This window comes from Mus musculus, chromosome X (genome assembly GCF_000001635.26).
Source record: "Mus musculus strain C57BL/6J chromosome X, GRCm38.p6 C57BL/6J".
In the NCBI taxonomy this organism is placed as follows: domain Eukaryota; kingdom Metazoa; phylum Chordata; class Mammalia; order Rodentia; family Muridae; genus Mus; species Mus musculus.
In genome coordinates, this window is record NC_000086.7 from 144,296,499 (window position 1) to 144,321,799 (window position 25,301).

At 44.5% G+C, this 25,301-nt stretch overlaps 1 protein-coding gene, 1 long non-coding RNA gene, 1 other non-coding gene and 1 pseudogene across 4 annotated transcripts in view; 2 read left to right on the forward strand and 2 right to left on the reverse strand.

The window, feature by feature from the left end:
* Nucleotides 1-1,291: 1,291 nt before the first annotated feature.
* Mir680-2 (microRNA 680-2) lies at nucleotides 1,292-1,401 on the forward strand. Its single transcript, NR_030448.1, has one exon. It is a non-coding gene; the product is annotated as a microRNA 680-2 (primary transcript).
* Nucleotides 1,402-17,947: 16,546 nt separating this feature from the next.
* Nucleotides 17,948-21,483, reverse strand: Gm33235. The gene is made up of 2 exons (XR_878274.2): nucleotides 21,091-21,483; nucleotides 17,948-20,369 (listed from the first exon to the last, which is right to left on the reverse strand). It is a non-coding gene; the product is annotated as a predicted gene, 33235 (long non-coding RNA).
* Alg13 (asparagine-linked glycosylation 13) overlaps nucleotides 21,468-25,301 on the forward strand; it is a 56,485-nt gene continuing 52,651 nt past the window's right edge. For both annotated transcript variants that reach the window (NR_037145.1, NM_026247.3), the window contains exons 1-2: nucleotides 21,468-21,623; nucleotides 23,401-23,563. Coding sequence is in view for 1 of the 2 variants with exons in the window: in NM_026247.3 (NP_080523.2) it covers nucleotides 21,543-21,623; nucleotides 23,401-23,563 (244 nt within the window). In the remaining variant the exon portion in view is untranslated. The remainder of the gene's footprint in view (nucleotides 21,624-23,400; nucleotides 23,564-25,301) is intronic.
* Nucleotides 24,383-24,810, reverse strand: Gm2214 (annotated as a pseudogene).

The window sequence follows — 25,301 nt, forward strand, 5'->3', positions numbered from 1 at the left end:
AAAGCATCCGAAACTTGACAATGGCTTTATTGTTAAATATGCTTTCATACTGGGGGGAGTAGTTCTTTGCTATAGTCAATCAAGGATTTTACTCTGTGCCACTCTAACATTGATGACAATAATTTAACCAAACCTCTTATAGTCATCAAAGAGTTCTCCCTCTTGGTGCATGCCTAAAGTCTCTGCTATAAAGTATTAGCTACAATTTCCATTTACAATAAGGAGGACTGAATTTGGAGAGATGGTTCAATTGGTAATGAGCTATTGCTGCTCTTGCAGAGGAACCAGTACCCAAAACATGGCTAGCATACTGATCTCCTGGGTACCAGGCATGGAATTGGTGCACATACATACATGTAGACAAAATGCTTATACATGGAAAAACTCAAAATTAAAAAACCTTCAAGAAAGGGAGACTTTACTCTGGAGCCAAACCCAAGTCTTTGTGGCCTGTGAGTTCAGAGAGATTTAGGTTCCCCAAATTCTATGTACCAATGTGGTAGTAGTTTCATGAAGTTTTTAGCTGTAATTCAACAAAGGAAGTCATAAATCAACACTTTTCAGTTGAAAAATGTCATACAAGTCAGTACGATTTGATGGGAACATCAGATAGGTGGGTTCAAACCCAGCAAAGTAGGCAAACCTCTGCTATGGGCCCCAGATGCTGTCCAATGACATTCTTAGATTTGGACTTGGTGGATGCTACTGGTTCGTTAAGTTACTGTATCCCAAAAAGTTTCACATAATAGTCACATGGAGGACTTAATGGTCTCACAAATATGAGTTCATTTGCAGGGGTGGGCAATGAGTGGCTATTGAGGGAAATAATAATGGCCAGTAATAACTTGGCTTTATCCTGCATCATTCCAGCTGTTCCATATCACTGAAGTTCTAGTCAGTCCACCATACTTTGATAGCTGTAGTTTCTTTCTGGCAACTTTCATTCATATTGCAATGGACATGATTTCATTCTTCTTTGTTGTTAAATAAAATTCCATGGGACTGGAGAGAATGGCTCAGTGATTAAGAGCCCTGACTGCTTTTCCAGAGGTCCTGAGTTCAAATCCCAGCACCCACACGTATCCCGTCCCGCGGGATTCAGTTATTCGTGGGTGCGAGGGGGACCGCAAACCTGGAAGGAAATGGGAGTAAAAGAAGGAAGAGTCGGAGGACCAAGTAGATTGAACCTATCAAGGTCTCGTTTATTAGGCTGAGGTGCCTTCTTTTTAAAGCATACATCGCGGGGAATATGGGAGGGGTCGAGGGAGAATTATACAAAGAACAAAGAAGTGGGCATCTGCTGACATGGGGGCCGAAGTCAGGCGCCAGGCATCGGGCACTCTGGATCTTATCTCTGGAACATTGATCCTCCTTGACAGCCTTGGGGGTCAGGCTGGGCTCAGGCTGACTCATGTCCTTGGATGTCATGGGAACTCAGGAAGAGATAGGGAAGAGCTTTTACAGCCTCAGGTGCCAGGAAAGGAATAGGGAGGAAAGGGGGGTGACAACCAGCTCTCAGTACAAGGCCATTTGGCCTGCCAGGGAGATTGTGAAGGGCTCACTTTCTCACGGGATGGTCTCTGACACACATGGTGGCTCACAACGATTCTGTAATGAGATCTGATGCCCTCTTCTGGTGTGTCTGAAGACAGCTACTGTGTACAGTATAATAAATAAATAAATAAAATCTTAAAAAAAAAAAGTTAGCCAGGCGTGGTGATGCACGCCTTTAATCCCAGCACTCGGGAGGCAGAGGCAGGCAGATTTCTTTGTTCTAGGCCAGCCTGGTCTACAAAGTGAGTTCCAAGACAGCCAGAGCTATACAGAGAAACCCTGTCTCAAAAAAACAAAACAACAACAACAAAAAAAAGAGTTGCCTTGGTCTTGGCATCTCAGCATAGCAATAGAACAGTGACTACGACAGTATCTTTGCAATATACTGACTTTGAATCCATTGAGTAAATACCCAGGAATGGTGGATGGTACAGCAGATTTATTTTCAATTTTTTGAGGAACCTACATAATGATTTCCATACAGACATTTCTTTCCCAGCATCTGCCTGCCACTCTGACTGAGGTGAGATGAAATACCTACAAAGCCCTTTTGTTACAATCCTGTGTGTCTTAGTCAGGGTTTCTATTCCTGCACAAACATCATGACCAAGAAGCAAGTTGGGGAGGAAAGGGTTTACTCAGCTTACACTTCCATACTGCTGTTCATCACCAAAGGAAGTCAGGACTGGAACTCAAGCAGGTCAGGAAGCAGGAGCTGATGCAGAGGCCATGGAGGGATGTTCTTTACTGGCTTGCTTCCCCTGGCTTGCTCAGCCTGCTCTCTTATAGAACCCAAGACTACCAGCCCAGGGATGGCACCACCCACAAGAGGCCTTTCCCCCTTGATCACTAATTGAGAAAATGCCTTACAGTTGGATCTCATGGAGGCATTTCCTCAACTGAAGCTCCTTTCTCTGTGATAACTCCAGCTGTGTCAAGTTGACACAAAACTAGCCAGTACACTGTGTATGTAATAATGGGTATGCGAATGCAGATGTTTATGTACCACAGCATGTGTGGGCAAGTCAGAAGATAACTCTTCAGGAGTTCGTTCTCTCTTTCCACCTTATGTTCTAGGGAGTAATGTCTAGTCATCAGGTTTACTATGCCACATGTGCCCTCACGGGCTCGTCCATATCATTTGACTCCTAGATGTAGTTAGCACTTGATTTTTTTTTTCTGATGGTTTCTGAGGTTGGGCTTTTTTTCAGGTTTATTGGCTGCTGTACTTTCTCTTTTGAGAACTGTGTGTCCATTTCACTAGTCTGCTTATTGGTTATGTGATTTGATTTGTTATTTATTATTACCCAGTTAGCCAAGCTGATCTTGAACTTGCATGAGTATTTGGTATGCATAATGAACGCGCATATTGAACTTCTAATCCTCACCTTTCAAGGGCCAAGGATATTTTTTTTTTTTCGTTTTTAAGAAAGAATCTCCTGGGGGCTGGAGAGATGGCTCAGCAGTTAAGAGCACTGACTGCTCTTCTAGGGGTCCTGAGTTCAAATTCCAGCAACCACATGGTGGCTCACAACCATCTGTAATGGGATCTGATGCCCTCTTCTGGTGTGCCTGAAGGGTGCAACAGTGTGCTCACATATATAAAATAATAAATCTTTTAAAAGGAAGAAAGAAAGAAAGAAAGAAAGAAAGAAAGAAAGAAAGAAAGAAAGAAAGAATCTCCTGCCGGGCGGTGGTGGCACACGCCTTTAGTCCCAGCACTTGGGAGGCAGAGGCAGGCGAATTTCTGAGTTTGAGGCCAGACTGGTCTACAGAATGAGTTTCAGGATAGCCAGGGCTACACAGAGAAACCCTGTCTCGAAAAACCAAAAAAAAAAAAAAAAGAAAAAAGAAAAAAACAAACAAAAAACAAAAACAAAAAAGAAAGAAAGAAGGGAAGGAAGGGAGGGAGGGAGGAAGGAAGGAAGGAAGGAAGGAAGGAAGAAAGAAAGAAAGAAAGAAAGAAAGAAAGAAAGAAAGAAAGAAAGAAAGATGTCCTTATGAACCTTCTCTATAGACTGGGCTGGCTTCATACTCTGTGACCTTCCTGCCTCTGCTCCCTGAGGGCTAGTATTAGAGGCCTGAGCTATCATGCTCAGCTAGAGTTCCTTCTTTTGATGTGGTCGTGTCTCCCAGACTTCTGGCCTGTGGTTGGAGTGATGGTCCTGATCATCAAAATGTCTTCTGGGCCATCCTTCTTTTTTCTTGTCTTGTCTTTACATTTTATTTATCGGTGTATGTGAGCAGATGCATGTGAGTGCATTGTGTTCTTGCTTACATGCATGAACATGCCACAGTATGCATGTGAGCTTAGAGGACAATTTGATAAAGTCAGTTTATGAAACACAGGTCCCAGACTTAGCAGCAAGTCCCCTTATGCACTGGCCCATCCTGGTAGCTCTCTGTATCGTTCCAATTTTAGTATATGTGCTGCCGAAGCGAGCATGTGGTAGCTCTCAATCACCTATTTTCATGATGAATAACACTTGGCTTCCATTGATTTCATTTTCTGCTCTTCATACTCATTTATTTTCTGTTGAGATGAATGTTTAGAAAATGTATACAGTGGTCTACTTGAACTTGTGACTTGAGATGGGGGTCTCACATAGCAGGGTAATCTCTAACTTGCTATGTAGCAGAGTAGGAACTTGAATTTCTTTTTTTTTTCTTTTTCTTTTTTTTTTTTTTTCGAGACAGGGTTTCTCTGTATATCCCTGGCTGTCCTGGAACTCACTCTGTAGACCAGGCTGGCCTTGAACCCAGAAATCCGCCTGCCTCTGCCTCCCAAGTGCTGGGATTAAAGGCGTGTGCCACCACTGCCCAGCAGGACCTTGAATTTCTAATTCTCTTGTCTCTACCTTCCAAGTGCTAGGATTCCAGGTATCTACCATCACTCTCATCTTTGGAAATGGATTAGTGAAATAACAGATATCATTCAAACTTTAGCTACTGAGGAATAAATGTCAGCACACCCATTTTTCAATTTTTCAGAAATATTTACTATTGCATAAACATTTAGTAATATGAAGCTCATGTTTAAGCAGCCGTGCAGCAACCTTTGCCTTGATCACAAGTTTATTTGTGTGGAAAAAGCACAGCAGTATCTGATAAATATATACAATACCTTCGACATAATTAGTACCTGGGGGCACGTTGTTTATAAACCAGAAAACAGAGGACACATTAAATATCCCCAGCAGTGTTCTCTACATACTGTTAAGCTCAGACGTGAGGAAGACAGTTTGCTTTTTAAGCAGAGAGCCAGGTAACCTTCAGAATACCATTAAGTTCAGCAAGCAACTAGAATAACTGCTGGCCCATGAAGTAGTAATATTATTTGCAGCCCCAGACCCAGGAGAAATGAATTTTGTTCGTTTTACCTTCATGTTAAAGATCTACTTAAGAGGGCAATATAGGAAACTGTATTCTTGCTTTTAGAATTAATAAGAAATTGTTTAGTATTTCGTGCTTAGGAACATGTACTAGCTGGGTCTGCCCTCCACCTTCCAACAATCACTCCCACATGACTTGCAGGTATCCATTTACCAGGATTGCTATAGAAATCAACCACTAACCAGGGAATATCTGCCTCAAGAGAGCAGTAATGAGTTACCAAGGATTACGCATCACATCATGCTTCATATGCAGATGAGGTTGCCATCTGGTGGATCTTTTCTTAACTGAAATCAAAATAGCATTGATAGACACAAGCACAGCCATCTTCATGGAGATGAGGGGAAAACAACCTTCCATTTATCAACACCTTACTTTAAAAAAAAACATTTATTGAGTGTTTATTTTATTCTTGGTACTGAATGAGTGTGTGTCAGAAGGGAAGTATGGGAAAATATGAGGAGAGTAAGCACACCGAAGCTTCAGGTATTTATAAAAGTAAACAAATGTGACAGATTTTGCTCTGGGGACTCAGAGTTGAGTAAGTGCAGGAACTGTAAACCATTCAACCCATAATCTATAACTTGCCGCTCCGATATCAGCGCCTGCCTTGTCTGCTTCCTTTTCTCTGTCCAAGGAAAACAATCACGTATTCTATGTTCACATGCTGACCACCTACCAGTACTGTGACCCATGGCCATCTCACAATTACCATTTGTTTGTTAACAATAAAAGGGAGCAAGCAGGACTGGGGTTGCAGCTTAGTGGTAGAGTAATTGCCTAACTTGTAAATGGGCCTGCGTTCGATTCCTGGAACCACAAAAATCAATAACGAAATGATACAAACAAGTTTCCAAGAAGCACTAAGTTTTAATTACTCTTGAAATAAAATCTTATCTCTGAGGCTGAGAGAATGGCTAAGTAAGGAGCTACACATATTCGCCATACAAGCCTTAAGAGTGAGGTTTAAGCCCCAGAGCCCATATTTAAAAAAAAAAAGTAGTAGTAGTAGTAGTAGTAGTAGCAGCTGGGGAAGAGATGGCTCAGTCAGGTTCAAACCCCAGCCCCCACATGGTAGCTACCACCTGTAACTGTAGTCTGAAGTTACAATCATGTGGTACATACATACATACAAGGAAAACATCCCTCTTCAGCTGGGCAGTGATTGCTCACACAATCCCAGCACTTGCAAGGCAGAGGCAGGCAGATTTCTGAGTTTGGGGCCAGCCTGGTCTACAGAGTGAGTTCCAGGACAGCCAGGGCTACACAGAGAAACCCTGTCTCGAGACATTCCCCCCCCCAAAAAAATCCCTGTTCATAAAATAAAATTTTAAAAATGGAGACAGATGCTGCAGCACTCTTATAACAAGAGAAGTGGTAGAGACAGGAGAATGTCTAGAAACAGGCCAGTTAGTCTGAGGTATGCAGTATAGCAGTAATAAACAAAAAGTGAGACCCTGCCTCAAAACAAACAAACAAACAAACAAACAAAAAAAACCAAGGTGGAAAAACAAAACAGGTTTCCCGAAAGTTATCCTTTGATATCCAAATTCTAGGTGTTCATGTCCTTCACACTAAACAGATACATTCATACATATATACATACATACATACATACATACATACATATGAAAGATCCTGACAGAATGTAAAAGGTTACAGAAGCCCTGAAATTGGCAAAATAGATTTCATTGTTAGTAGAAGTAGCTTCACTGATTTAGAAAAATAGAGGTGCACAATGCTCTGGCTGCTCCTTGAACCCGTGTGTCTGCCAATGTTCTGACCATTCCTTGAACCCAGGTGTGTGACCACTGCTGCACCTCACTGCCAGGTGTTTGTGATATTGGTTGCTGGGACAGAGCCGGAAAATCTCCCCAGCAACCACAGGCGGGGCCAATCCGGAGTTACTGCACCTTCATTAGACTCTTTCCTTGTTTCCCTCCCATACCCATTTCTTGAGAAATCAATCATTTTACATTGTTTAGATCTGGAAATCCCCTACTCCCTCCTTCTCCTTCCCCCCACTGAGGGCCTATAAAAACTGGGACCCTTTTCCCCTCCGGGTCGACTCCTCTACCCCTGTGTGGGATATGAGTCGTCCCCAGAGCTCTGGCTTTCCCCCAATAAAGCCTCGTGTGGTTTGCGTCAAGTTTGGTCTCTCATGAGTTCTTGGAGGTCCACTATTATCCTGAGACTTGAGTGAGGTTCTCCCTTTGGAGGTCTTTCACATACATACATACATACATACATACATACATACATGAAAATAGTACTACACATACTATATTTGCTGACTTGGGGTTATCTTCTCCTCCTCTTTGGAGCTTTTGGGGCCTCTCAGCAGGAATCTGACATTCGTCAAGGACAAGGAAATGGGTTTCAGGCAGGAATCTGACACTGGGCCATGTCAAGGAAGTAAGCTCAAGTAGGAATCTAATTTTAGGCTAGAACAAAGAAGTACCCTTCAGGCAAGAATGTGACTTTGGGCTAGGACAGGGAAGTAGGCTCAGATATCTTGGTCATCCTGATAAGCCTCCAGAAACTGTGATTGCGGGACTTTGTTTATTGCCTTGCTTGTTCCTTGACTGTTTTTATTGTACTGCTTAACCTTATTTCTTGCACGTAATTAAAATAGTCTAAAATTGGGGCTGGTGAGATTGCTCATTGGGTAAGAACACTGACTGCTCTTCCCAAGGTCCTGAGTTTAAATCCCAGCAGCCACATGGTGGCTCACAACCATCCCTAATGAGATCTGAAGCCCTCTTCTGGAGTGTCTGAAGACAGCTACAGTGTACTTTTTGTTTGTTTGTTTGTTTGTTTCGAGACAGGGTTTCTCTGTGTAGCCCTGGCTGTCCTGGAGCTCACTCTGCAGACCAAGCTGGCCTCAAACTCAGAAATCCACCTGCCTCTGCCTCCCAAGTGCTGCTATTAAAGGCGTGCACCACCAGTGCCTGGTGTCTTTTTTTCTTTTTAATCCTCACTCCTGCACTGGAAAACCTTTTGACTGACTGAACAGGCTTGGTCACTCCTCCTCCTCCTCTTCCTCCCCTTTCTCCTACTCCTCTTTCTCTCCACTTTTTCTTCATTTGAGTCAAGGTTTCTTGGTATATTCCTGGCTGTCCTAGAACTCTTGATAGACCAGGCTTGCCTCAAATTTAGCAATCCACCTGCCTCTGCCTCCCAAGTGCTACTATAAAATTTGTGAACCACTACCCACCCAGATTGCTTCTTTTTTTGTTGTTGTTTTTTCGAGACAGGGTTTCTCTGTATAGCCCTGGCTGTCCTGGAACTGACTTTGTAGCCCAGGCTGGCCTCAAACTCAGAAATCCGCCTGCCCCTGCCTCCCGAGTGCTGGGATTAAACAGATTGGTTCTTTATGAGTAAATTCTTTGACCTCTTTTTTTATGTATATGAGTACACTGTAACTGTGTTCAGACACACCAAAAGAGGGTGTCAGATCCCATTATAGATGGTTGTAAGCCATCATGTACTTGCTGGGAATTGAACTCAGGATCTCTGGAAGTCAGTGCTCTTAACCAGTGAGTCATCTCATCTCTCCAGCCCCTTTGGCTTCATTTTTTAGCTTTAAGAAAAAGTGGGGGGCTGGTGAGATGGCTCAGTGGGTAAGAGCACCCGACTGCTTTTCTGAAGGTCCAAAGTTCAAATCCCAGCAACCACATGGTGGCTCACAACCAAATCCCAGCAACCACATGGTGGCTCACAACCATCCATAACAAAATCTGATGCTCTCTTCTGGAGTGTCTGAAGACAGCTACAGTGTACTTACATGTAATAAATAAATAAATAAATAAATAAATAAATAAATAAATCTTAAAAAAAAAAGAAAAAGTGGGGAAGCATAGGTTTGGTACTTTTGTTTGTTTGTTTGTTTGTTTTTGTTTTTTGAGACAGGGTTTCTCTGTATAGCCCAGAAATCTGCCTGCCGCCAGGCGTGGTGATGCACGCCTTTAATACCAGCACTCGGGAGGCAGAGGCAGGCAGATTTCTGAGTTTGGGGCCAGCCTGGTCTACAGAGTGAGTTCCAGGACAGCCAGGGCTACACAGAGAAACCCTGTCTCAAAAAACCAAAAAAAAAAAAAAAAAAGAAATCTGCCTGCCTCTGCCTCCCGAGTGCTGGGATTAAAGGCATGTGCCACCATGCCTGGCTGTTGTTTTTGTTATACCACATTTGCATAACATAAGTAACATCAAGTCTCATTTACAAATCAATAAATGAGCAAATACATAGAAATACCAACTTTTTAAAAGTGTAGCAAGTTTTCTTAAGAGAAAGACAGGACAAAATACCGCAACTGCAGATATGATGTGAATGAGTATTTCTTACCTGTGATTAAGTGTCTGTGTGTACACCTAAATTTGTGTATGTGTACCATGTACATGCAGTTACCAAAGGTGGCCAGCAGGAGTTACAGGCTCTTGTAAGCTGCCTAACGTGGGTGCAAGGAACAGATCATGGGTCCTTCTGCAAGTCCTCCTATCTGTTCAGAGATCTCTCTGGCCACAAATTGACTTTTAAAAGATTTCATAATTTTTATAAAATATGCATGTATGCATGTCTGTGAAAGTGTATGTGGAGATGAATGCCATGTGCCCAAAGAGGCTCCAAGAGGAGGTTGAATCTCCTGGTCCAGAAGGTCCAGGCACTTGTGACTTGTTTGAGTGGATGCTAGAAGATAAACTAAGAGTATTCTTTTTTTTTTAATTTTATTTATTTTATGTATATGAGTAGCTGTGTTCAGACACACCAGAAGAGGGCATCAGATCCCATTATAGATGGTTGTGAACCACCACATGGTTGCTGGGATTTGAACTCAGGACCTTTAGAAGAGCAGTCCGTGCTCTTAACCGCTGAGCCATCTCTCCAGCCCCAACTAAGAGTACTCTGTAAGAGCAGAAACCACTGTTAATTATTGAGCTATTTCTTTAGTCCTAGAATGACTTTCTTTTGACAGAAAGGGGATGCAAATAGTTTTCTATGTCAAAGATTGTTACCTAACAAGAGTCTAGTGATGAGACTGACACGTATGCAGAAAAAAAAAAAGGTAACAGTGAAAGGAAAACTGCTTTAGGAGGAGGGAAAGGCAACACAACTAAATATAATTAGATATTATCTTTAAATTATTTTTCTAAATTAAAATTTTTAGTATTCTAGTCCTTGAGATCTTTAGTAAACAGCTGGACATGATGGCAGAGGCCTTTAGTACCAGCCATTAGGAGGCAGAGACAGACATATATCTATGTGAGTGTGAGGATCCACAGAATGAATTCCAGGATAGCCAGGGCTCTTAGACAGAGAAACCTTGTCTTGAAAAATCAAACTGCTGGGCAGTGTGGCACTTGCCTTTAGTACCAGCACTTGGGAGGCAGAGGCAGGGAGATTTCTGAGTTTGAGGCATGACTGGTCTACAGAGTGAGTTGCAGGACAACCAGGACTGCACAGAGAAACCCTGTCTCGAAAAACAAAACAAAAAAATTAAAATTAAAAAAAAAACAGAATCTGGGGACTGGAGAGATGGCTCAGTGGTTAAGAGCACTGACTGTTCTTCCAGAGGTCCTGAGTTCAATTCTCAGCAACCCCATGGTGGCTAAGACCATCTGTAATGGGATCCAATACCCTCTTTTGGTGTATCTGAATATATATATATATATATATATATGTGTGTGTGTGTGTGTGTGTGTGTGTGTGTGTGTGTGTAGAATAGAGTTTAAATACAATTGTAGAATAGTAAAATTATAAAAAGCTATACAGGCATGAAAATAAGTGTACTACACTATACAACAGGATAAATGAGTATTGAAAAATATCATTAAATTACAGAAAGCACAGGCTGGAGAGATGGCTCACAGTTAGCACTGACTGCACTTCCGAAGGTCATGAGTTCAAAACCCAGCAACCACATGGTGGCTCACAACCATCCATAATGAGATCTGACACCCTCTTCTGGTGCGTCTGAAGTCAGCTACAGTGTACTTACATATAACAATAATAAATAAACCTTTAAAAAAATTACAGAAAGCAGATACAAAAAACATTTTATATAAATCTGTATCTATAAAGTTCAAAAGGAAATGCATCCAATCTATGATTTTTATTTTATTTTTTCTTACAATATATTTTAATCATATTTTTCTCCCCCAACTTCTTCCAGACCTCTCCTACCCACCCAACTTCTCTCTCTCCCCTCCTCCCTTCAAAAAATAAAAATAAAAAATATAAATCCTTTTCCTGCACTGGGCTGCTTCCTCTAGCCTCACTAGGAGTGGAGGTGCTTAGTCTTACTATAACTTGCTATGCCAAGGGGGGTTGATATCCATGGGAGACCTCCTCTTTTCAGAGGAGAAAGGCAGGAGGAGTGAATGGGGGAGGAGCCACGAAGAACTGGGAGGTGAGGAGGAAGAAGACACTGTGGCTGAGATGGAAATAAGTTAATTTTAGAAAGAAAGAACTGTACCTCAAGACATGGTAATTAAGTCATAATAAGAATAGCAGTTCTTATCTGCTATTTATAAAAAAGAAAAAAATCAAAACAAACAAAAATTAGTAAGAGAAAAAAAAGCCACACAAAAACGAACAGACAATAAAACCTAAAAACATGGAGTCTATTTTGTGCTGGCCAACTGATCCTGGGCATGGAGTGTGGTTAATACTCCAAATGACATTTCATTGAGGAAAATTGATTTTTCCCCTTCCCAGTGGAATCAAATGCAAGTAGCTTCTTGATGACTACCGGTAGGGGTGTTTGTGTGAATATTTCCTCTTCTCAATGCTGGATTTTTGTTTTTCAGGTTTTGAACCCAGGCAGGTCTTTTGGGTGCTGTTACAGTCTGAATTCATACATGTATCAAGCCCTCTGTTGTTTACATCCAGATTGCAGTTTCCCCTCCCTCAGCACCTTCCAGCCCCTCCTCCTCGATCTGTCCACTCCCGCCCACTCCTCCTGCACTTCTCTACATAAAAGGGCCAGCCTGCGTGGATAATGAGCCAGCCATCAAGTAGGGATATCAAGGTCCAGTAAGACTAGGCATCTCCTCTCCTATCAAGGCTGAATGACGGAGCCCAGTAGGAGGAAAGGGTCCCCCAAACAGGCAACAGATTCAGAGACAGCCCCTGCTCCTACTGTAAGGAATCCCACACGAGCAAGCTACATAACTGTTACATTTGTGCAAAGGTCCATGGGTGCATGCTCTCTGATTGTCGGTTCAGTCTCTGAAAGCCCTTATGAGCCCAGGCTAGGTGCTTTTGTATGTTTTCTTGCATTGACCTCTCTGGCTCCTTCAATCTTTCCTCCCCTCTTCCACAAGATTCCCTGAGCTCAGCCTAATGCTTGGCTGTGGGACCCTGCATCTGTCTCAATCAGCTGCAGGGTGAAGCCTCTCTGATGACAACTGGGCTTGGCACTGATCTATAAGTACTGCAGAATGTCTTAGGAATCGTTCATTGACTTGGTTTTGTTTTTCTTTTTCTTTCTTTCTCTCTTTTTTTTTCAACTGTGTTGAGTTTAATCTTATGTCCCTGGGCTATCCAGCCTCTCTCATGGAATGGCTCTCAATCTGGACCAGTCATTGGTTGGCCACTCCCACGAGTTCTGTGCCATTTTATCCCAGCACATCCTTGTTGTTGTTGCTGCTATTGTTTTTAAAGCAGCAGCCTCATTATTTTTTTTAAAAGATTTATTTGTTATTATATCTTAAGTACACTGTAGCTGTCTTCAGACAGACCAGAAGAGAGTGTCAGATCTTATTACAGATGGTTGTGAGCCACCATGTGGTTGCTGGGAATTGAACTCAGGACATTCGGAAGAGCAGTCAGTGCTCTTAACCGATGAGCCATCTCTCCAGCCCTTTTTAAAAAAAAAGATTTATTTATTTATTTATTTCATGTATATGAGTACACTCTCACTGTCTTTAGACATACCAGGATACCAGGAGAGGGCATCTGACCTCATTACAGATGGTTGTGAGCCACCATGTGATTGCTGGGAATTGAACTCAGGACTTCCGGAAGAGCAGGCAAATCCCCACCACAGCACATCTTGTAGGACAATTTGTAGGTTAAAGATTTTTTGTGTATTTTTGTCTTTTTTTTTTTTTTATGGTTTTCCCAGACAGGGTTTCTCTGTATAGCCCTGGCTGTCCTGGAACTCACTCTGTAGACCAGGCTGGCCTCAAACTCAGAAATCCGCCTGCCTCTGCCTCCCGAAAACAAAAACAAACAAACAAACAAAAAATCCTATTGTTTTCACTTTGGCAGACATTAAATATACAGACTATAAAAGGGTATATGCAATGTTACATATGAATCTATTTCCAATTAGAATATTATGGGTGGTACAATTCCTGAGTTCTTCAATGTCCTATTTTTTATGATATGATATGATATGAAATGCCACTTAAATATGGAAAAAAACCACATGTATTATCTTCCTTATCTTTTAAAAAATATTTATTTTATTTATATGAGTTACTGTAGCTGTCTTCAGACACATCAGAAGAGGGCATCAGATCTTATTACAGATGGTTGTGAGCCACCATGTGGTTGCTGGGAATTGAACTCAGGACCTCTGGAAGAGCAGTCAGTGCTCTTAACTGCTAAGCCATCGCTCCAGTCCCCAGGATATTCTTTCTTAAAAACGGGAAAAAAAAATCCTTGGCCCTTGAAGGCCCTGTCTTCCTTATCTTCAATATTGGATTATGGGAGTACTAATAAAATGGAAGGCCAGCCAGGCAGTGGTGGCGTAAGCCTTTAATCCCAGCACTTGGGAGGCAGAGGCAGGTGGATATCTGAGTTCAAGGCCAGCCTAGTCTACAGAGTGAGTTTCAGGACAGCCAGGAACTGCACAGAGAAACCCTGTCTCGAAAAACCAAAAAAAAAAAAAAAAAAAGAGGAAGGCACTTTAGATACTTTAGATATTTCCCCCATAATGCACAGCAAATATTTTCAGCAGACATCAACTAGGAAAGAAATCTACTGTATTCTTTTTTTTTTCATAATTTTTTGTTTTTGGTTTTTCGAGACAGGGTTTCTCTGTATAGCCCTGGCTGTCCTGGAACTCACTCTGTAGACCAGGCTGGCCTCGAACTCAGAAATCCGCCTGCCTTTGCCTCTGCCTCCCGAGTGCTGGGATGTCAGATTTATTTTGTGTGTATGAATGTGTAACCTGCACGCGCATCTCTGTGCCGCCTGTGTTCCTGGCAATGGAGTAAGTCAAAGGTGGGCATTGAAGGCCCTGCAACTGGAGTTCTGGATGGTCTTAAGCCACTATATGGGCGCCGAGACCCAAACCGGGTTCCTTTGCAAGAGCAGCCTGTGATCTTAAAGGCTAAGCCAGGAACATCTTTTTTGTTTTTCCTTTTCCTTTCTGTTATTCTTTCTTAAAGAAAGGGTCCAGTTAGCTGCTTTGGAACTCTATGTAGATCAGGTTGGCCTCAAACTTCACCCGACTCTGCTTCCCCCGTGCTGAGGTTGAAGGGAACACTACCATGCCTACCCCCTGGTGCATCCCTGCACAATAAAAACTAATACAAATTCCTCACTCTAAACCTAGCATCAGGTTCAGAGAAGATTAACTGCTGTGTGCTTTCTAGAGAATTATTTATGTCTAAGGTCCATTGTTTTGAAAAGCAGAGAAAAGATATCTCATAAATGTGCACTGGGAAGAGGAACACTCAAAAATGCAGTAACTCCACATTTTTCTTGGAATGCTGATGCAAACTTTACATTTAAGAAAAGGGCCGGGCGTGGTGGCGCACGCCTTTTAATCCCAGCACCTGGGAGGCAGAGGCAGGCGGATTTCTGAGTTCGAGGCCAGCCTGGTCTACAAAGTGAGTTCCAGGACAGCCAGGGCTACACAGAGAAACCCTGTCTTGAAAAAAAAAGAAAACAAATGTAGTCTCCCCTCCCCCAGCCTGAAACCTGCTTGCTCAGGGGTGGAGCTTCCTGCTCATTCGTTCTGCCACGCCCACTGCTGGAACCTGCGGAGCCACACACGTGCACCTTTCTACTGGACCAGAGATTATTCGGCGGGAATCGGGTCCCCTCCCCCTTCCTTCATAACTAGTGTCGCAACAATAAAATTTGAGCCTTGATCAGAGTAACTGTCTTGGCTACATTCCTTTCTCTCGCCACCTAGCCCCTCTTCTCTTCCAGGTTTCCAAAATGCCTTTCCAGGCTAGAACCCAGGTTGTAGTCTGCTGGCCGGACACAACAAACAAAAGAAAAGGAAAGGAAGAGTTAGAGCAGAGTCAGGAGGTACGCATAATAAACCAGTTCTGCACCAGGCCAGGTCTGAAAGCTACCTCTTAAGAGCTGGAGACAGAAACGTTAGGAGTTCAAGACTGTTCCCAGCTACATAGCAAACCCTAGAGTGTTTAAGACACTCCCACACCACCAAAATTTTTTTTTTTTTTAAATTCAGGACCCACAGCCAGGCGGTGGTGGCACATGCCTTTAATCCCAGCACTTGGGAGGCAGAGGCAGGGGGATTTCTGAGTTCGAGGCCAGCCTGGTCTACAGAGTGAGTTCCAGGACAGCCAGGGCTATACAGAGAAACCCTGTCTTGAAAAAAACAAAAAACAAACAAACAAACAAAAAAATCAGGGCCCACAAGATGGCTCAAGTACTGTAGGTTCTTGGCACCCAGTCTGACAGCCTGAGTTTGATCCTAGGAAAGCACATAGTGGAAGGAGAGTTCCAACTTACAAATTGTCTTCTGACGTCCCCACATGGGCTATGACACACGCACACACTCTCATCCCTTCCCACACACAAACACATAAATGTATAAATGTAACAGAAAAAATAGGCAGTCTTGGCTAAGGTATGGTTATACCTAACAGTGTCTCAGCTCAGGTGGTATAGCAAGGTAAATAAAATTTTGATCATTATGATGACTCAAGGGGTTTGACTGGATTTCTACCAGATCATCTGTTTCCAGGGCTAGTGTCTCCATCATAGATAACTGTTCTCATTGTAGAGGTGGTCTGTCCTGAAGGAAGGCCTTGCTAGACATGGAACTCAAAGTGCTGGCAGGTTTAGGATACTAACTTAACTCTGTACCTTCAGTATAGAATTTTTTCATTGTAACACACACACACACACACACACACACACACACACACACACACACAACATGTACTCCTCCCCTATGTGATGGACATATAATCCAAAGATTTACTATCACTTACCCTGTTGGAAATTTGCTTATGCACTTGTTTTGAGGACATCCTTTCATTGCCTTGGGACTTTCCCTCTAATCTAAATGGGGCAGTAGCCTAATATCTCTGTGGCTGTGTTAAACACTGGTCAAAAACAACTTGGGGCAGGAAAACTTTATTTAGCTTACACTTCCAGATCACAGGGATGGTTTCGGGAGGCCAAGGCAGGAGACTGGAGGCAGGAACTAAAACAGAAACCAAGGAAGAACACTATTTACTGGCCTGCTACCCATAGCTTGCTCAGCTTGCTCTGTGTACAACTCAGGACCACCAGCCCAGGGATGGTACCACCCACAGTGGCCTAGGCCTTCCACATTAATCATTAACCAAGGATGTCGCCACAGACTTGCCTGCAGGCCAATCTTATGTGGAATCATGGTCTCAATTAAGGTTTCTTCTTTGCAGATAACCCTTGCCTGTGTCAAACTGACAAAAAAACTAAACACACAGAGTTCTTGTGTGCTTCGGATATATACAGAAACTTCAAAGAACTTGGGAGTTTTAAGGCAGGTAAAGGTCACAAGCTCATGGTGGATGGCTCTGTACTTTACAAATTTATTACAAGTATTAAATCAAAGCTCCAAATTGTGTTTCCAAGTTGCTGACCTTCAAATTCAAGTGTGTAGGATGACTTTAAATATTAACATATTAATGATTATATTAACACATTAATGATTATATTAATATATTAATGATTATATTAATATAATAGTGAAAGAACACTATAAAGTAGGCACACTGTTTAAAATTATGCTATGACTACAAATAAATCTAGAGCAGTATTTTCATTTGTCAAATTACCCTAACCTTTTTTTCATTAAATAACTCATGAAAAAGTACTTATCACAGGCATTACCACATAATAAACACTCAACAGTGATTAATACGATTAATAAATATAAGTCATTGTAATTGTGTGCAAAACAACTTTTTTGACCTGAGAGAGAGAGAGAGAGAGAGAGAGAGAGGGAGAGAGAGAGAGAGAGAGAGAGAGAGAGAGAGAGAGAGCGCGTGAGCCGGCCATGAACACGTGTGGAGGGGTGAGGGGAATGGGGTCAGAAGGAACAGATGGGGAAGAAAACAAAAGAGAGGAGGGGGCAAGCAGCCCCCTTTATACTGAGTCAGGCACACCTGGTAACTGTGCGGCGAAGCCTAGAAGGAATACTAATAATATTGCCTAAGACAGGTGAGTCATTTCTTCCATGTTCCTCCTCCACAGGCAAAAAAAGCCTCATTTTCTGGGCCTGAGTTGCGATGGAGTCCACAAGGATCTGGAGAACTGTTTGGGTGGTGGACTATGGACTAAGCTATGTCATTTTAATTAATATAGGATATCTAGATGATAATTTATTCTCCCCAGACATCTGATTACCTTGACAGGCAAGCTAATTGCAGCTTGACAGCTAGAAGACAGACGACTAGCTCCTTACCCCAAGGAGCTGTCACCATATTAGCTCATTAGTCAATTCATTGGCTAGTTAAGCCTACCAGATCTCTTATCAAAAAGGCAGACATGTTTGCCTTGCTGGCAGCCTTTAGGATAAAAGATACACAAGTTTCACATGTAATCTTTGGCAGATGTAACCTTCTGCTACTCCCTTATGTTAAGAACTCAGTTTGTAGTGACTGCTCCTTCTTCCATCTAAAGTAGGTTCCTCTCCACAGCATCTGTCATTCTCTTGTGATTGGCAGTGCTATCTTGTAGTACTTTATCATAATTTGGAACTCACGCATCTAGTATGAAGGACATACACAGAGTAAATGCTTAATGAGTATTTCTGAATGGATTGATTTTTATTAAGTGACATAGTCATGTCTCCAACATTTGTAAATGATAAGTTTTTCTTTTTGAGACAGGGTCACTTGGAGACCAGTCTGGCCACTGTTAAGTCTCAAACCAGGGGACAAAGGCTGAGGTGCCTATTTTAACATATCAAAGTGGACCTGGCCAAACAGGTTCTCCCAGCATCCCTCTGTCCCTATCTTTTACAGGGCCCTCCAGGCTGGCATGCTCCACCCCCTTCCCTAAGCTTCTCCAGCCCAGGGGTTGGGCTGCCCTCCCTCTACCTTCCCATCCCTATATAATCCAGTCATATTTTGTCACCACTCTTTCTTGGGCCTCCAGGCTGCTGTACCTGGTTCTCTCCACTTCTCACCTGGCTCAGGGTCCTGACCACTGTGGACAGTCCCAAATGTCCTTCTCTCTGGCTATGCTCTCCCTGTCTCTGTCTCCTAGTTGGGGAGATTTGTAACCATTCTGGTAGGAATGAAGATACTCGAAGTGCTTGTGCCCCTTCCTTTGACTATTACACAGTTACAACATTGGTCCCCAAGGAACTGGAATTTCCTCCAGGCAATCTCCTGCTCCGAGAGGAGAGCTGAAACCTGATGCCAGCCAGAGCTGAGACTTGACTATCAGGAAACAAAATCTCACCTAGTTCTCCCAACTTGTCAGACCACCTTGCAGGACAGACTGAAGTCTAGATAAGCCGGATTACATCCTAACCAGAACTGCTGAGTCATCCATTCCGCTTCCCCTCTATTTAAACCTAAGCCTCAGGTCCGGATCCAGAAAGATGCACTTTGGAAGGGGAAGGGTCACAGGACCTGTTTGCTTCTTTAATCTGCTTTCTCTGGCTCCCTCTCTTCCACTTGCTTGTATTCCCCTCCCCCAAACTCCAGTCACCAGAACCACACAGATAGGCTTCCAGAGCTGTTTACTCATTCAGGATCAGCACTGGCAGTCGTCAGACCTTAAACATCTATGGGAAGAAAGCTCCAGAGGACATTTTCTGCACTCACTACCAACAGTCACACTTTGCTATCCCTCTGAGCCTCAAGTGCTGGGATACTTTTCCCTTGGGTCTGAAGTTTGGCCGACACTTTGTCAACAACACACACCCACTCATAATTTCATCCACACAGGGTTTCCCCTTTTCCACTGAGTGGCAGGGTGGGGTACTCCAATGGATGCTGAGGGGGTCCGCTTATGTGCTACATTCCGGTTCTCTCAAGGACAAAGCCAGCTAGTACAAACACCCAGAGAGACTGAGGCTCCTCTTCTCCCTCGTTCGTCTGAAGTGACCAGGGACAGGGAAATTGGGGACGTTCAGTGGCAAGACAGAACAGAGGGCTTTGGGATCATGACCCCTGGGACAAAAGCAAGGTTAGTCACCGTCCAAGGTAGAGCTTGCTAAGGGAAAAAGACTAAGGCTGGTGCGGATCAGCCTCCTCCCCCGGGAACACGGACAGACAGTTTGGGATTCTGGGAGAGGAAAGGAGGCCATCGGGCATCAGTCTTGCTGGCTTTGGGTTTTGCTGCTGGATAGAGCAGACTCCACTCCCTGTATCCCTGTATCCTCGGGAGGAAACTAAAATTGCATGTAGATGGGGGTGGGGGCTGGGCAGGCACTTACGGGCTTGGCAAATGTGAAACGCTTGACATGTTTCGCAGCTTCAGCTAGGTTTGAAGGTTTTCAGGCTGGAGCTGGAGCCCCTCCCCTCCTGACTCCTTCACATGGCTCACTTGGCTGCAGAGGTCACTCCATGCCCTGGCAGGCTTAGTAAATGGACACCACCTTCTCCTCTTGGGTGAGCAGGCATGAAGACCTCACTGTTGTTGGTTGGGAGAGCAGGGACTGCTGCTTCTCTTGTCCTTGTAGATGGCTCTCAAGAAAGTGGAGCTGGTCACCACTGCGGTGTGCAGTCATATTGTTCCACCACCAGATAGATACCTCAGCTGCTTTTGGTCCAAGTCTACTTAGCTCTATAGTCGACTTATTGAATATTGGTGGGTGGCTTAGCTTAGTTGGTCTGGTTACCTGGCTGAGGCTCTCATCCAATCTTGGGTAACTTGATTACAGCTGTGTGCTACTGTGCGGAGCTGATAAAGAACAATTTAAAACACGTGCGTTACCTTTAAGTATTTGATTCTCTATGGGGGTGGTGCATGCGCTATGTTGAGCATGTCTCAGGCTGGAAAACAACTTATAGGAGTTGGTTTCCTACCCCCATCACATGGGTCCTGGGGATGAAGTCAGGTCGTGAGGCTTAGATACCGGTGCTTTCATCTAAGCTGCCATTTCCCTGGCTCAGAGAGCAGGATCTTTGTTGCATGCTAGCATAGATGGAAGTAGATTGGATAAAACAAAGTAATATAATTTAGGAATTTCAGAAATCTTGAGGTCCTGTTAAAAGAAAAATATCAACATTATGACACTTCAGCTCATCTAAGCACTAGCTCTTCCTAACAGCACCAAAACAATGTCTGACAAAATGAGACGAGATTTATCTACCATAATACTTGGTCCATGAAGAGTATTAAGTAAAAAAAATCATTTCCCCCAGCCTCTGATCACCCAAGTAGTGTTACAGCTTGTTATTGTTTATTACAGTCCATTAAAACACCAATCCAAAGAAAATTAAAAAAATAACAAAAGAAAAAAAAGATTAAAAAACAAAAAACAAAAAACCAATCCCAAGAACCCATAGTTGTGACGCTGCCAGGCCAGTTTACCAGATCAAGGTCATCCTGAGCTATATAGGGAATTCTAAGTCAGCCTGGGCTACCGGATACACTGTCTTTAAAAAACTATCCAAAATAAATGCATCAAATAAAACCTCACTTCCTTACTTTCACAGCAGAGCTAAAACAAAACAGTCCAATATCATTTACTGTAGCTGAATGTTTATCTTTTTTTTCTAAGTCTTCATTACCTGCCTATCATCTATCTATCTATCTATCTATCTATCTATCTATCTATCTATCTATCTATTGCTGACTTGGAGCTCCCAGCAATCAGTCCTCTTGACTCGTGAACTACTATGCCAGGGCTAAAAGTGCACCTCAAAGATCTAGTAAGGTTTGCCTGACAAGAGCTATTCTTATTGCAAAAGGCTCATACGAACCAAGAGTAGTGGACGTTTATGTTGTCACAGGAACATCTCAGACTTATCAGGGCAAGATTTGCGGTACTTAAACACTGTTTAGTAGGTGTTCAGGGTGTCTCCTTTTTCTCAGTCGACAGAAATTGCACTTGGCAAGTTTCCATACTTTTTGATAGCTAACACCTGCGCTACCTGCAAAGGGTATAAAGCATTGCCGGCCATGCTGGGACTCGGACAACCCGCAGGCTCTATGCCTGAAGCGCTTCACCCACTACTGCTTGGTAGTGCTGGGGAAGGAGGGAGCGCCCTAGCGAGTCGAATTTTCCGCCTCTCCCGGACGCATTCCCAAAGGCAGCGTGCCGCACGCCATGGACTTCCGCCTCCTCCCCCCACCTCCCGTTTCCCCTCTGGCATTGGTGCGAGCCGCCTGACGTCACATCCGCTCCCGCAATTCCGAATCTGGAACCCGCGCGATGAAGAGAGCGTTTGTGACTGTCGGGACCACCAGTTTCGACGAGCTCGTCGCACGGGTGGTCGCTAACGACTGCGTTCAGGTGAGTCGGGGCTGGGCGGCCGGCGGGCGGCGGGCGGCGGGCGGCGGGCAGCTCGGGCTGCTTGGTGCTGGCCGCTTTAAGCTCTGCTCGCCTTCCCGAGGCGCCGGGGGAGCTGAAAGGAAGCTTGGCGGCTGTGGCTCCTGCTCTGCTGTGCCCTAGCCCACGGCTCCGCCAGTCCCCCACCCCGCCGTTTCTTCTCCCTCCCGCTTCAGCCCCTTCATGCGACCTCACTGGCCCTCCCACGGCGTTCCCCCACGACTGTCATGTGTCCCTTGGCACTCTCTCCCTGCGACTCCCGTCTCCCCACGGCCTCTCTCCAGCACCGCCCCTGCTGGGTCTCCTCTCAGCCCTTGCGCCTCCCGGAGCCTCCTCCCCGGGCCTCGACTACTTCCACGTCTGGCTTCCGTGGCTCGGTCCCTCCCCGAAGCTCTGTCGGGCCCCTTGGCGCCCCTGTCTGTGACTTCCCACCCTCTCAGGCCAGTCAGGGGTTTTGCTGGCGGCCCTTTCGTCCGCGACTCCCCCACTTAAGCCCCTCCACCAGGGAACAGGTTGCTCTGAGGCGCTGGCGCTGACCCCATCCCCTTAAGCCGTTAATGTTTCCCCCTCCTTCCCACCGACCGTAAGGCCTTGGCCCACGACCCCCCATTTCCTCTAGGATGGCAAACGGTTTTCCCTCACTGTGCCTCTGTCCGCGAGGCGCCCCCCTCTCAGGCGGGACGCGGTTCTGCCCTGCAGGGTCTGTGTGTGGGCGACCCCCCCCCCAGCCCCCTCGTGGTGGTATTGGTTTTCCCTGCAGCACCTCGGTCCACGCCCTCCATCCTCGGGCTGGTAATGGTTGGTTGCCCTTTAGTGCTTCAGGCCCACGTCTCCAGGCCGGTAAAAGGGTTGCCTAGCGCCACCTTGGCTCGAGACCCCCTCCTCGCGCGCCACAGGTGGCCCCGTGACACCTTGGCTCGAGACCCCCTCCTCGCGCGCCACAGGTGGCCCCGTGACACCTTGGCTCGAGACCCCCCTCCTCGCGCGCCACAGGTGGCCCCGTGACACGAGACCCCCCTCCTCGCGCGCCACAGGTGGCCCCGTGACACCTTGGCTCGAGACCCCCTCCTCGCGCGCCACAGGTGGCCCCGTGACACTTTGGCTCGAGACCCCCTCCTCGCGCGCCACAGGTGGCCCCGTGACACTTTGGCTCGAGACCCCCTCCTCGCGCGCCACAGGTGGCCCCGTGACACCTTGGCTCGAGACCCCCTCCTCGCGCGCCACAGGTGGCCCCGTGACACTTTGGCTCGAGACCCCCTCCCTCTCCCCACCTGGTAGCAGGTCATCCTGTTGCACTTTGGCTCCAGACCACTCCCAGCCAGTAATTGATTGCCCTGATGTGCTGTTTATTCGAGTCCTTGAACAGGTAAAGAGGGTCTTTCCCTCTGGGTGGCTCAGGCGGTGACCCCCTACTGCTTTGTTGTGACTCAGCTCTTCTGGTGGGACCTAAACAAGCTCCTCCCTTGGTTCCCACCTCGTTCTCCTCCACTCCTCCTCCTCCTTCAAGGTACACTTGTTCTGTGCTCCACTTGTTTTGTGCTGGTGGGTGGTAAGTGAGGTTCCTTGGCGGTGCCCTGACTTGGGGGAAAAAGGGTTAATTTTGAAAACTGGTAGGCCGCAGATGGCTTTCACATGTCTGGCTGCTGCTTTTGAGCTGCAACTTGGGGCTTGCTTGACTGGCGTTCTCGAAAGAATTTAAAAGCGCCTTTAAAAGCGCCGTTTTCTTATTTTCCTGTTTTAGATCCTCGAGAGTCTGGGTTACAACCATCTTGTCCTCCAAGTTGGTAGAGGCACTGTGGTGCCCAAACCATTCCGTACTGAGTCATTCACTCTGGATGTTTACAGGTATAAGGATTCTTTGAAAGAAGACCTTCAGCAAGCTGATCTTGTCATTAGCCACGCAGGTAAAGTATCTGAGAATCTTGGGGGTCTGTGTTTTAAAAGAAGTAGACACTTTTTCAGATTGAATTAAAGAGGGCTTGATATGTAATTCAGTGGTAAGGTACGTGCCTAGCATGTTGGCTTATACCTGTAAGTACAGCAAGTGAGAGGGGAAGGCCAGCCTGGGCTGAGACCCTGTCTCAAACATCTGTAAACTAATTACACAGAATAAACTCATCACAGCCCCCATTTTACTAGAATTGTTTGCCTTACTTGAATATAGAGAACTTTAGTGACGAGCAAGATATTTCTTGGTAAGAGAAGGCTATGAAGTTATTTTAGCCCAGTTTTATAGTAAACATGGGGGAAAGATAATGTATGCAATAATCATATCATTGTAAATCTGAAATAAGTATTTGGGCTTAGATCAGAAGGACATTAAGCCTTTTCAGTGGTAGGGTTGTAGTTGTTGAAATTGCCATTTAAAGATTGTCTTTATGGACTGGAGAGATGGCTCAGTGGTTAAGAGCACCTACTGCTCATCCAGAGGTCCTGAGTTCAATTCCCAGCAACCACATGGTGGCTCACAACCATCTGTGATGGGATCTGATGACCTCTTCTGGTGTGTTTGAAGACAGTGATGGTGTACTCACATATATAAAATAAATCTTAAAAAAAGACATTGTCTTTTTAATATTTCTGTTGAATGTACATAAAATAAACACAGTAGCATTTTCTTTATTTTTATGTAGCCTGTGGTAATAAAATTAAAATTTTATACTTAAAAATTATACATCCAGAGACATAAGCATCAACTTAGAAAATATCTTATGTTTTTTTTTCAAGAGCACAAATCTACTTTTATTTATTTACTCTCCATTAGTTTAAATTCGGGATGGATACAGCATCACACGGATTCTGTGTCCAGTGGCCTTTGCAGGAAGGTTGCTTCGGAATTCAGCATGAGCCATGCCACTGTTTCCGTGGGCCCGAGTGACTTTTCCCCAGATCACTCTGGTTGTGTTTGGTTTGCCTCCAGGAGTCACTGTATTGTGTTTTGCTTTATACACATAAGCACATCTCTTGCCTAAGTAGAACTCTGTTTCATCTCGGGCATAAACACCTTCAATTTTAAGAAGAGCCGTGAGCTCTCTTTGGTTCCGGGGACCTCACTTGTAGCCAGCAAAAATGGCCTTGCACCACAGCCTTCCAGACATACTTGCTGTTAGAAGTCCTGTTCCCAGCAGGCCTCCACAGGCACCAAGATGGCGGAAAGCTATTTTATGTTTTAAATATATATTTTATGCTTATAGTTTTAGTAATTTATAGCTTTCAGAGAATCAACCTGATGGAATCCCTGAGATTCCTAGTACTTTAGAAAAATTATTTTGTGGGGATAAGTGTAGTTTTGATTGTTATGGGTGTTTGTGGGGTACATGCTCCTTTTTTTCAAAGACTAATTTGAGGAGAGAAAACTCCTTAGAAATAGACATTACTCCTGGGTGGTGGTGGTGCACACCTCTCTACACACCTCTAATTCCAGCACTTGGGAGCCAGAGGCAGAGGCAGGTGGGTCTTTGAGTCCATTCTGGTCTACAAAGATTTCTAGGACAGCAAGACCATGTCTCAAGCAAGCAAACAAACAAAAAACCCAAAGGAATAGACATTAGTAAAATGTATAGCATCATAGTATGTTTATGTGTGTATGCCATTAGCTCTGCTTTGAATTCTTTTTGTATATTGTTTAAGTCTCCTAAATCC